The sequence below is a fragment of the Poeciliopsis prolifica genome, unplaced genomic scaffold (assembly GCF_027474105.1).
Source record: "Poeciliopsis prolifica strain line A6 unplaced genomic scaffold, Auburn_PproV2 SCAFFOLD001, whole genome shotgun sequence".
Lineage (NCBI taxonomy): Eukaryota > Metazoa > Chordata > Actinopteri > Cyprinodontiformes > Poeciliidae > Poeciliopsis > Poeciliopsis prolifica.
This window is the reverse complement of record NW_026562376.1, coordinates 19,172,576-19,185,322: the sequence shown is the minus strand read 5'-3', so window position 1 is coordinate 19,185,322 and position 12,747 is coordinate 19,172,576. Positions and strand designations below refer to the sequence as shown.

The following is a 12,747-nucleotide window of genomic DNA, read 5'->3' as shown; positions in this document are numbered from 1 at the left end:
ACCGCAGGAGTGTGACCGCCCAGGGAGTTCGACGGGGCTTCATGAATGTTCCGTCACACCACTTGATCCCATTCCGCTGCCTTACGGCACCATTGCCAGCCAAAATCAGCCCCTAATTAGGTGGTGTTATTTAATTAAGATGGCCCTGTGTGTGGCGCATACATTAATCAAGGCTAATTTGGAGGAAAAGAGGACGTAAAGTGTGTGAACGTAAAGGGAGAGAGGGGAGTTGGGAAGTTTGAGTGGATCGAATGAAGACTTGGGAGGAGGGCGATTCAAGTGATGTTCTGTTTAAATGTTATGAACAAGAGATGACTCTGTTGTAGGTTGAAAGTATGCATCCAGCTCATGTGACAAAACAGAACCTGACACTCGGTGATCAGGAACAGGACAAGATATCCTCAATATCTTGGAACAAACTAGGAATCCCAATAAATAATTCACCAATCATGAACTCCATTTAAAGAAACGACAAACAGAACTGAAATTGTATGTAAAAGTCTCATATAAGGAATAAGGCTTCTGTTTAGTGGTTATAACTTTTCAGCAGACCCTCTCTTCAAACATCCCAAACTATACTTAAAGCTGTTTGATTCTTATTCGTGCGATTAATTGCCACAATGCAGATCTGTCGGCATGGGAGGGAAGAGCTGTAAGCTGAACGATGGATCGTGAGCCGCAGAGAGTGGAAGCGTTTAATGAGGAGCAGAGAATGTTGGATGTGGCATTTTGACTGCAGTGCTCGCCTGAGCGGGATTAGACCCCACTGTATAAGTGTATTTGTCTTTGTTTGGATGATCCTTTGTGCTGCATGTGTGCCAGTCCCTCCTCGTCTGTCTGTTTGCTTGTCTGGCGCTAAGCTGGGCTAATGCCGTGGACAAAGGGCTAAATAAATAGCATGTTGCGGTATTCACATGCCTCCTGTTGCACTGCTCCCTACACAAGGGACGTGCTTCAAGCAGTGATTCCTGTGAGCTGCCCTTTATTTTTATTTTTTTTGTGTGTTTGTGTGAAATGAAATAACACGCTGTTAGCTTAGAAACGTGGCGGATTTGCGTTATTTTTGCTGTGCTGTTTCTATCTTCTCGTAAACAAGCTGTCATATTGGTTAGAATCTTTGCTTGGATCCGTTTTCGTGTACTTTTACACAAATTGCTAAACCACTTGAAAGTCCACGATGGCTTTGTATGTTTTTATTTTTTTTATTTTATTATTTAGTGTTAGTTTCACCATATGTTCTAAAAAAAAAGAAACATTTATTCTGTAGGTGAATGTATGTTTTTTAATGTTTGTGTTCATGCAACAACCTCAAGGGCCTACAGAGCCACAATCACAACAAAGAGCTGGCTGGCTTGTTCTATTTCTTCTTTTTTTAAATTCTTTTTTAAAAATAAATCGCTGTCTAGGATGCTGCTGCTGGACTGATGGTTGCGAGTTTCAGTCCTCTGCCACGTCCACATCTTCACCCAGGATAAAACCCGTTTTCTCCAGTTCTAAAAGCCGCTCTCGTGCTCTGCGTCTTGTCCGTGTTAAATATAAATCATCGGCACTACAAATGCCCCCACTCACTCGCTTTGCAATCGTTCGCACGGGCTTCGATATTGATGGTCTGCCCTGACCTTTTGCGGGGCGCTCGATTAATTAAAAAAAATAAACAGACGATCATAGCGCGACAATAAAAATAAATCACGAGTTGCGCCCCTCAGTTGAGTTTTTCTTGATTTCCGTCACGTAGCGATATGAAAATTGATTGCAGGTTGCAAACCCACAGTACATGTTTAGCTCGCGCCCACGTGTTTTCTCTACACTCACGTCCTGCTGGTTTTTTTTTTTTTTTTTTCCACACTCCTACACATCCACGTTACGTTTGGTGTGGGAAAATGACTCATTACTGTGGCCTCTGCGTTTGATGAGGGATTAGTTGAAAGTCTTCCACTTAAAGAAGCCATTTGCTCTTCACTGGAAGAGACTTGAGTGAAATATGAGCTACAGAGTTACGGGCTTTTCTCTTGGTTTGTCCTGTGATAGAAATGATCGACATCAGTGAATATAGCATATCTGATTTATAAAAGAAAGTTGCCTTTATGCAATTAACTGTAGAACCTTGGCAGCAGAGGAAAGAAATACTAGTGTTACATTCATGTTTTTGAAATTCATGTATTTTAAAGGGGCAAGCCCAAAATTGACGTTTCGAGCTTTACCTCATCAAAATTATAGCTGCAGTGTTGCTTTGATTCTTTTGTGCATGTTTGAGAAATTGCTTAAACTCCTCACAGAGCAGCCCTCTCCCATGACTCCCCCACTCTGCTCCTTCAGACTAGCCAGCAGCAATTAGCAAAGACCTCGTGAGCTACATGCTAGTTTAAAAAAAAAAAAAAAAAGTTAAAGGGCTGATAGAGGAGCGCTGTTCTGATGACTTCTTGAAGGCGGAGTTTCAGAAAGAGCAAGGTTTTAAAGACACATAATCACAATTTCAAGGCATTAAATTGCAAAACCAAATTTCTTTTAAATCATATTTGATAGGCACAGCACTTTCATAATAACTGAAGGTAACATCCTTACTTGATAGTGCTATGAAATGGCACAATGTGCCTAGAAAATCTATAATACTGCGCCTTTAAACCATGCGACAAATGGTGCCGAGAATACCTTTATGAACAATGGTTTTATATGTTAGAGAATATTACAAATGTTCTTCTATCTGTTTATGTGACCAGCCAATCAGCCTCTGGCATCTTTTGGAAGTAATATATGCTCAGATCACCAGCCGGTCTTGGTTCTTGACACTTCAAAAAGCCCTGTGCTGCCCGTATGCATACAGCTGCTGACCATGCTGGACTACTGGACTACCTGGCAACAGAGATATTTATTGGGACTCTGCCAGTCAAGCCTGAGCAGAGCCGTGCCAGATGGATGGGATGCATCTATCCATATGCAGATCAAGTACATCAAATTCCCATACCCTGCAGTTGTATGTAGTGATATTAGAGCAAAACTTGCAGGAAGAGTTGTTTTGAATTTTTTTCCAATGATGCGATCGCCTTAATATAAACAACAATCTATATTTTTTTCTCCTATTAAAAATAAAGTGACCAGCAGACCAGTTTTGATGCATGCTGGTTAAATAACAATTTTACTGATTGCAGTTTTCTGTCTCATCACAGATTTTTATAAAGCCTGACCTGCTGATTAAGATTTTGACCGATACAGATTCAACAGTGGGTTAACTGCTGCTAACAGTTAACCCCAAATCAGCTACTTCTCACTTCTTGGCAGATCAAAAGTGGACAGTAGCTTTGCTAAGGCAGATATTTCCGATGTTGCTGATTTTTCGGCCAACCGATTCATTGGTGCACAACTGATTTTCGAGAGTTCCTCCAAGAGTTTCTGTGTCTGGCATTTTTTGTGAGAAATATATGTTTTTGTTCACAAAAGTTCCTGTGCAAGATGTATTGCTTGCAAACCCTCCTTTAAGATTTTATTTTATTTTTCAGAGGAAATTATATTTCAGGAGATGAAGCAGTCACTCCAACAACAGGATCGCTGGTTTTATTACCACTGGAGAAAAATCTAAGCTTGGTTGTTGTAACAAAAGCCTGGAAAGTCTGAAAAGAACTGGGGAAATACTATTCATTTGCAGAACTGACATTTCAAATAACGTTTCAGAATGAATGTTTGAAGGGATTTTGTAAGGCAGGCCGTGGTTCTTAAGGTTGCCTTAGCAGGGATACTTTCTTTGTGAAGGCTAAGAACAAAAGTTGCTACAGTATTTCTGAAACTCACAGCATCACATCAGAAAAATTATAGATTTGAGTGAATAACAGAGCTGGACAATAGGCAGTGCTGAATTGGAATTGCCATCACAACAATATTGCAAAGAATATTACAACAACAAAGGAGAGCAATATTAGGTACGTTAAAATGTTTAAGGTGGCGATATTTGTATTTGGCCAGCTGAATGGACTTTTCTTGCTCTATGTATTCACGCCTGATATAGTTATTAGTGCAGCCATACAAACTTTAGAACATAAATCTGGAAAAACACAGATACTCTGCAGATTTTCTATGTATAGATATGACTTATGTAGCTGATTTAGGGTTACGTAAGTGTGTAACTTACAACAAAATCATGATAATCTCAACTCTTCACCTGTGGGTACATAGCAGCGATTACGTTGGTTTCTCTTCCCTGTAGCGCGTGTTACGGTTTCTCCTCATCTGACTACGCACCTGCTAACGTCACAAGAAATGATCACACACCTGCACAAAGTGTTCTTAGTATCTCTGAACCCTTTTTTCTTACCACAGCAAAAACCGCTTAGGGTACAAACCCTGAAAGTGTATTTAAAGTGTTCTGTCACCAAAATCCTAGGTTTGGCAGCAGCTTTTAGATACCATTGCAGCATTAATACAGATGAGATTCAGCTGTCAGTGTTGGCATTCAGTTCATTATCGTTTCTTCTGTGCTGTTAAAAACAGGAACAAAGAATTTCAGGAAGGGGCTCATTCATTCAGCTTTTTTTGTTTGTCTTTTTACTTGTTCTTCTTGGATTTTTAAACCATCCTGTTTTCTGTAATCTAACTTTATAAAGTCAGTATCCTCTAGCAGCCTCCATCTTCCCCTTTTGTTGTTTTCATTTTTCTCCTTTGGTGGTGTCTGATTTTGCGTGCTTTTGTCCACGGCACAAGTGACGTCATGTTAATAGCTAAAGGAGCAAGAATTAATTGCCACTGCGGGATTTTGCTACAGATATGAGCATCTGTACAAGCAACCTGCAGCCGGGCAGATAGATTAGAGGCCACTTTCTTGCTTTTTCAAGAGCAAGAAAATTGAAAATGCACCAAAGGTCCAGAACATTGGGAGCTAGAAAGCAACGTAGGAGCAGAGATGTACAGAGAAAAGTAGCTTTGGCCAATTTTCAGCCTGACTGGCCATTCTGAGGCATTCCATCTTTTCTCCAGTCAGTAAATACCTAAGTGCTAACAAGCATGAACACTCAAAAGTAGCCTTTCAATATCAGTGAAGTGCTTAAAAGACGAACTCAAAGAAAGCACGAAAGGTGTAAAAAGCCTTTTAAGACAACGCTGTACTTTCTGTGGATCAATAAATATTGAACACTTGCGTCACGAAGGTCAATAACTTGTGGAACCTTTGAACTGTGGTTATTATAGTTTTCAAATCATAATTTGTGTAAACCGGTATCAACTCAATTCCAAAACTAAAAATCTAAGCTAAACTCTGGACGTTGGGAATCGATGCATTTCACATGTAAATGGAGATAATAAGAAAGCTGACTTGCTTTTGATGAGGCGCACATGCTGGTAGGTTCGATATAATCAGGCAAACAAATGGATGTGAGAAATAACCATGAGACCCAAGGATAGGATTGATTTTGAGTGCAAGCTGGCGGACTGGCTGGGAAACGGGGAGCAGGTGGTGAAATGGGAAAGTGGAAAAACAAGTGAACCTGAGGACATGCATTTTCTGACAAGGGCTACAGTACGAAGGCGAGAAGCAAGACGCCCACTGAATAACTAAGAGATAAATTAACAGAAACTTTGGAAACCTAGAGAACAAAACTCATTGCACCAGAACACAGAGTGACCTTCGGGGTAAGTGTAAAAACCGAAGCCCCAGAACCCGTCCAACTCGGACCGAGACAGGTATGCTGCACCGCGGATTTTAGAAATACTTTCAGCATGCCCCCCCAAACCATACCTTTCACACCATTATATATATATTATGCAAGAAAATGTAACAGCTTGTTCATGGAACGTTTCCTTTCCCTCTCCACCTCATTCCGATTTCAACCTGCGGTTCAAAATAAAGCACAACACAAAAAGCCTGGGAATCTGCAGGACTCCTTCTCCGAGTGCACAACGTGTCAAACCTTGAAGTAGATTTGCTACAGCACCACAAGACCATACCGAGGTCAGCTAGGGCTGAGGCTGCAGCTCACACCGGCTCGCTAGAGCTGGACAACAGATTTTGATAAAAAAAAAAAAACAACAACAAATAGAAATTCCCTGGTCTGATGTAGGGATTCACAATTGTGAACATTTGAGCTGATATCCAAAGTATGGAACCATATATATCAGTTAATATATATTTACTAAAATATATACATATATATATATATATATATTTATATATATATTATATATATGGGGAGGTTGACTTCAGCCAACCTCCCCATAATCCTGCATCTCGATCGCCAGGGTATCGATACTCGTGACCTGAGAACGACGCTTCAGTTTCAGATTCCATTTAGAGATTTTATTTCATTTTTGTGTTATACCTTTTGAGCTCTGCCTAAACAAACACCAACGCACACAAAGCATGTAATTCGTGTACTTTGTTGATGTCTGTAAACTTTCTCCAAATTGTGTCCGAGGTTTCAACAAAGCAATCCAAAGGAAAAACCACAAAAACACTGAAAATGTAATGACGTGAATGCTGCATAGAGGCTTTTAAGCTCACGACGACAGTGGAAAAGGAAGGTCTTGATATAATGTTGTATATAAAACCGCCTGGAGAAATTTAGGAGTGATGTACTTAATCAGCAGTAGTTCTAATAACTTATTTGGCTGATTCTGGGGTGGGAAAGGGAGCTATCGGCCTTTAAGTCATCTTTAGAGATGGCAAAGCGATATTAAAAAAGGTCTTTAGTGGCGGCTTTATGTTTCCTGGTAACCACTGTTGTAAAATTCTTGCAGTGTTGGGTACTGTACAGTGCACAGGAAAGAGACAGGCAATGCATTTCAATGTGGAGCCAGCCAAGGTCGCAATTTAATGTTCTGAATGAGTTCAGCTTTTTACAGGGCAGAGGAGGTCAGTCAGTCGCTACAGTCACTAAATCACTGCCAGTCTCTGACAGAAAAAGCAGGTTTATAAAAGCTGGGATGCCACATATGCCCAAAGAGTCGGTGGGGGGGAGAAATCTATAAATATATATTTATATAATAAGGCAATTTTATGACTCAGAGCATTGAAAGCTCTCTTCGCATTGGATTTTAAAACCTTTATCTTCAACAAAATTGAGTAGATAAAATTGAACAAAAGGAGGGAAAAAAGGGAGCTTACAGATTTTAACAATGTAATGTGAAATACATTTCATTTAATTAAACAAAATCATGGAAGGGGTAAGACCATTATTCTTTCTCAAAATATTTTGAGATTGTATTCAAATGTTTATATTTTATGAATATATAAAAACCAAGCAAATCCAGAAGTACATCTTTAAAAACTTTCTGCGATGAAGTTTAAGCCGTGTCGCTTCCAACCAAGCTAACCTAAAGTGCAGTAAATCTTTTTTTTTTAAATATTCTAACAAAGCCAAAACGTTTGAGTTCTAATCCGACGGGGGTCACTTTCTAAACTCCATAACTCCGTGTCCTCTTGCATCGTGTCAGCCCTCACTTTTATGACAGAACAGAACGAGACACAAAGGCATCGAGCGTCCTTGAACATAATGTCCGAACAAGTGTGGGAGACCTGATAAAATTCCTCCGAGGGGTCAGAGCCGCCCGAGTCGGCCGCGCCGGCCCTCGCATAGCAAACGACTCCGAGATCAGGCCACGGGAACCATTTAGAGCTGATTATTCATGGTGCTACTGTACTGATGTTTCATGACACCGAAATCTCTCATTAGGTCATCCAGCTCTAAAGGCCATTAAATTTTCAGTCGGCATGAATAACCCAGAAGTGCTCCGCCTCTGATCATGCAGTACGAAGAGCCCTCCCCCCACACCCCCTCTTTACCCCCCAAGCTCATCATAGGTGCTCTGAAAAGCAGAGGGGGTGGGGGCAAATGATATTAAAATCCCTGTCTGACTGGTTGAGTAACATTTGGTCAATTAAATATGCGAGAAGGGCAGCAGTACTTTTTATTTATTTATTTTTTTAAGATCTAGAGGCCCTTGCGTGTGGTGCCAGACAGCATTTTCAGAAGAATCGATTAGAATTTTGCTGCGGGTAAATGACTCCCAACGGGATCTCCTTGGAAACTGGAGCGGAGCCAACCCACTGTGTGTCTAACCGACTTAATGCAGATATAAATCGCCATTCCAATCAAGGCCGGTTTTATTTGCCGGCTTAACCGAGGCTATGCGTCACCTGCAGGACTGCACATTTCGGTCGATAAGATCCTGTCAAATACCCTTAGACATATGCTGCGGAAATGACACCTGATTTATGTTTTCGGAGGAGAAGATTTCTTCCCCCCCCCATTTTTTGAGGTGAACTTTAGAGATATTTTGAGTTTTGGATGATTATATACTCAAAACATTTCAGATCATGACGTGGTGTCATAATTTGAAAATGCATGAGCCTTGATTAAAACCCTAACGGATTTGTAAATGTTTGCTTTCTATACTTAGTATGAATGAACATTTGTAATGTGCAGTTGTTTTTCTTTTTCACTCTGTCGGCTGATTAAATTTCGCACATCACTATCTTTTAATACTCCTCTTTCAGAAAAAAAAAGTTCCATGAGGAGAAGGAAAACAAAAAACTTGAATTTCAATTATTATTATTATTTTTTTTTTTACTTTCATGTGACATTTGTTGTTGAGAGAAAATTAAAATTTCGTTTTTATTTTTTTCTCCTTGCCTTTCATTGAATTCCACAGGTCATGAATGAGAGACGAGGAGCAAAGAAAACCATTAGAGGCTCATTTGCAGTTTGCTAATTAGCCTCAAAAAGTTCAGTCATGAGACCAACATTGAACTTTTTGACCTACATTTAAAACTCTTTGTTTAGTGGAAAGTGACAGCATCATGCTTGATCAGAGCTGCTCAGCTAAATTTCATCTACCTCTCTTCTGCTGATAGATAGCTTGTTTTCTTGTTTTTGAAAATTTGTTTGAAATAAATTAAATCCCCCCCCCAAAAAACAAACAAACAGTGTATCACATTAACACGATACATTTGTCATAATGTGACAAACATCAACAGGTTCGTCAGCGCTGCCTTGTGAGAACTCCATTCTGCCTGTGCCACTTGCATGATGCACTACTGACATTAATAATAATAATAATTACAACTTAATTCATTCTGCTCCATCTGTGAATATATATATAGTCTCCACTATGTTCCGACAGCTGAGTAAGAAAACAACAAACCAGGAATAAAATGGGGGGCGGAAGAACAATCATGTGGAAGCAAAAGTTCTGGAAATAAGCTCTGATTGTAGCCAAGATTTTCCCAAAGCTTTGAGTGCAATGAGGAATCATTTCAGTGTTCGCTCGCGGCCACAAAATGACCCCGAAAAACAAAGATGAATGGAACCATTGACTTCAAATATGACCTCTTGAAAGCACAGCCCGAGCTTCCATCCATCGTCATCTATTATATTCACGAGTGTGACCTGCTGGGGCGGCGGGAGTAGCAGGATGGGTTGGGGGGGGTTATTAGGCTGGCGCCCACCTGTTCTCCTTCAGCTTCTAAGACACTAGCTGCCAGAAGATCAAACAGGGCTCGTCGCCCCCCCCCCAAACCCCTCCGCACATCCCTCCTCTTCTTCTCTCCCTGGCAAGTTCCATATAGAAAAGGCGACTGACCCACTTTCCCTCCCTCCTGAGCTATTACCTGGAGAAAATGGAGTGATGTAGCGTGGGATGGGATGTGTGCGTTGGGTGGGTGGGTTTGCGAGACTGAACAAAAAGCGGTTGATCTTCTCCCGCCGCACAGACCCGAAGGAGTAGCTGGGTCTCCGTAGAAAGCGTGTCGTTTCCCTACCGGACGCCACGCCGTGGGAGGTTGTTTTCTCTAATGGCGCCGCGGGGTCCCACTGCGGGTTCGTTTGCACGTGCGGCGGCGGACGCTAACTTTTCGTTGATCTAAAATAAACCAGACATGAGACAAATACGGCAAAACAAATGAATAGTTTGCCAAAGGCTGCTGAAGCAAACGAGAGCAGAAATATAGCATAGATTCCTCCGCATTGAGGTAAATTGCTTACAATCCTGGGGGCTTTGTGCGAGGCAGAGCCAGCACTCATTGTTTTCTTCAGGATTAGGTTTATATTGATTGACCATCATGACCGGCATCATAATACTTAGAGGCAGAGAACAATTTTTCTTGTTCTCATTTTCCTCGACAGTGCTCTTACCTTCTTCTTCATCTCCTTCTCTTCTTCTACGCTCCAAAAAAATACACAGCGTTCATTATGTCCTGTCTATGTCTCTTCTTCTTTTGTGCTCGCAGGCCTCACATGGTTACAGAATATATGGGCATCAGGAATGAGAGCTTTATGAAGATTGCTGCAGTGGGGACGTGGATGGGAGATTTTGTTACAGCCTGGATGGTAAGAATGGAGCTATTAGGTTTACGGGGCTCAAAAGTGAAACAATCATTCCAGTTACTTACAGCATTGAATTGGTGAGTGGGGATAACCCGAACGTTTTTTTGTATTCGGAGTGACCTTATTTTGTCCTGATCAACATTTTCACCAGCTCTACCAGGGCTCCAGATGAACTTGTTCACTGGTATTTGTCATTTGAGTTTTATGGTATGGAGCCTTTTGCTTTCCAATATAAGTTAAAACACAAAATAGTCCCAGAATCAGACTTTCTCTGAGCCTCCTTTGATAAAAATTTTCTGCCACAGGTAAGATGCTCACTACAGTTAGCAACAGCACAAACCCAAATTTTAGTAAATCAAACTTTGGCCTTTAAGTTTATGACCACCCCACCCCCCAAAAAATATATCTTTTAGCATCTTTCTAAAGGTTCTGTTCTCTTCATAGTAACAGATCCAAGATCGTATTAAGATGTTTTTGTTAATGGTCGGATTTGGCGGACGGGGCTCGGAACGCCTCGATTACTGCCAATAAACAGAAACGCGGTCGGATGTGCCCGCTACATCCGAACAGCATTCAGCAGTAATTTAGTTCAGGCTGCGACTCCCAGAGGATCTCAAAAGATCTGAGGGGGGACGGGGTGTCAGGGAAAACAATGGAGGGACGGGGCACATTGCAGGAGGAACGCACCTCTGTTCATTATTCAACATGAAAGAGGAGAGGAGCTCCAGCGGGAGCGGGTCTCCTCTGCTGGGAGGAGTGGGGCTCACAGCCGAGACAAACCTGCCAACCTCCCTCACCCGTCGCATTAGTATTCCAAGGTACATACTTTAGAGGGAGAGAAAGTGTTGGAGTAGGAAGAAGGAAACGGGTGAAAGGGGAACAAGGGCGAAGCGGAAGAGGAAGGTGATTCACGGATGCACAGAAATTTTATGCGACGACAAAAGTGCTGATGCCAGAAATTATTCACCAAGTGTTTGTTTTTTTATTGTTATTATTAACTCAATAAAGCACTCTGAACAAGACCTCTTTGTTTCCTCCACAGAGCAGAGTACGCTCACTGCTAGAGTCAAAGGAGAGCAAAAATCACCTCCCATTTCCCTGCTTGAAATACTTTCCTCCAGCACGAGCTTTACAATCTGCTGTCAGGCGCTTTATTGAATTGACCTTGACTGCTGCAGCTCTGCAGAAAGACTAATGTTGATTTGTGCATTAACAGCATCCTGAAACAACTCACTACCCAATAAAAATATCTTATGATTTAAAGGATGTTCGTCCGCCCATAAACGGATGCCGTCAGCTGCCGCTCATGGAGGAAGTCCAGTCAACAATATCCGTCACTGGGAGATTGTTCAAAGTTATTTGTGACTTTTAGTCCTAAAGAGTGGGGAAAAAAAGCAACCAATAAACAAGTTAAGCCCCTTTTTTCCATCTTAAAAATAACTGAAAGTATATTTTTTTAGTACCAGAACATAGAAAACAATCAACCCTAAAGGATTAGGACATAGTAGATTTTTTTTACTTTGAAAAAAGTACTTCTCTTTGTTAAGTTTATTGATAAGCAGTCAAAAGTTTGCAATTTCTCAATGAAAAGTTTCTTGCTAATTTATTTAAGAACGATTTAAACTTCATAATTTTGGCAAAACGTTTAAAAGCCATAGTTTTAAGGGTCCAAAATGAAATTAGTTTGGGCAAAGTAATTTCATGTACAGACAACATGGGGGAAGCACTATGCAATAGAGCTGCATGACCTGAAACCTGGACCGACGGTGTTTTTTTTATAGATGTTGGTGTTTGTAATGTAAATCCTTTTATGCTGTTAAATATGGTGTCCCAGAAGGGTCAAAGAAATGCAAATGCAAAGCCACAACAAAACAGCAGAAGCCACAAGGGAAGTTCTTCTAAAGCAACATTCACACTGAAGTGAAAGTTACGTTCCATTCTTATCCTGTTGGGGTTGGGAGGGACTGATCTACCTCCAGCTGTGAAAGGGCGAGAGGCGGCTGGACATAGGAAGTTATGTTAATACATCAAAACAGTGTGAAAGCGGGAGCACGAAGTGCACCTGCCAGGTATGGAGTTCCAAATGTGGAAAAATACGCTCATTCTTGCATGTTGTTGAATGAAAAGTAGTTACATTGCAGCTTTTTGCTGCTATGTTGTGTTTTTTGTTGGGTTACAGCGTTTGCTATGTTGAGACTTGTTTGTGGATTTTGCTGTTGCGTTGACTTTTGTTAGTTATGTTGCATTGTGGCTTTTGTTGTTGCTGTGACTTTTGTGTTCTGTTGTTGCTTTGTGCATTTTGTTGTTGTGTTGCAGCTTTCGCTGTTGTTAAATTAATTTTGTTTTTGTGTTGTGACTTTTTGTGAATTTTGTTGCGTTGTGCTTTTTGTTATGGTGAGGCTTTTCATGTTGCTTTATGGCTTTTGCTGTTGTGACTTTTCTT

General features: G+C 41.0%; 1 protein-coding gene across 2 annotated transcripts in view; it reads left to right on the top strand.

Annotated features, from left to right (window-relative positions):
- tmem117 (transmembrane protein 117) overlaps positions 1–12,747 on the top strand; it is a 49,467-nt gene that overhangs the window by 24,190 nt on the left and 12,530 nt on the right. For both annotated transcript variants that reach the window (XM_055034100.1, XM_055034109.1), the window contains exon 4: positions 10,208–10,307. In XM_055034100.1, coding sequence (XP_054890075.1) covers positions 10,208–10,307 — 100 coding nt within the window. The remainder of the gene's footprint in view (positions 1–10,207; positions 10,308–12,747) is intronic.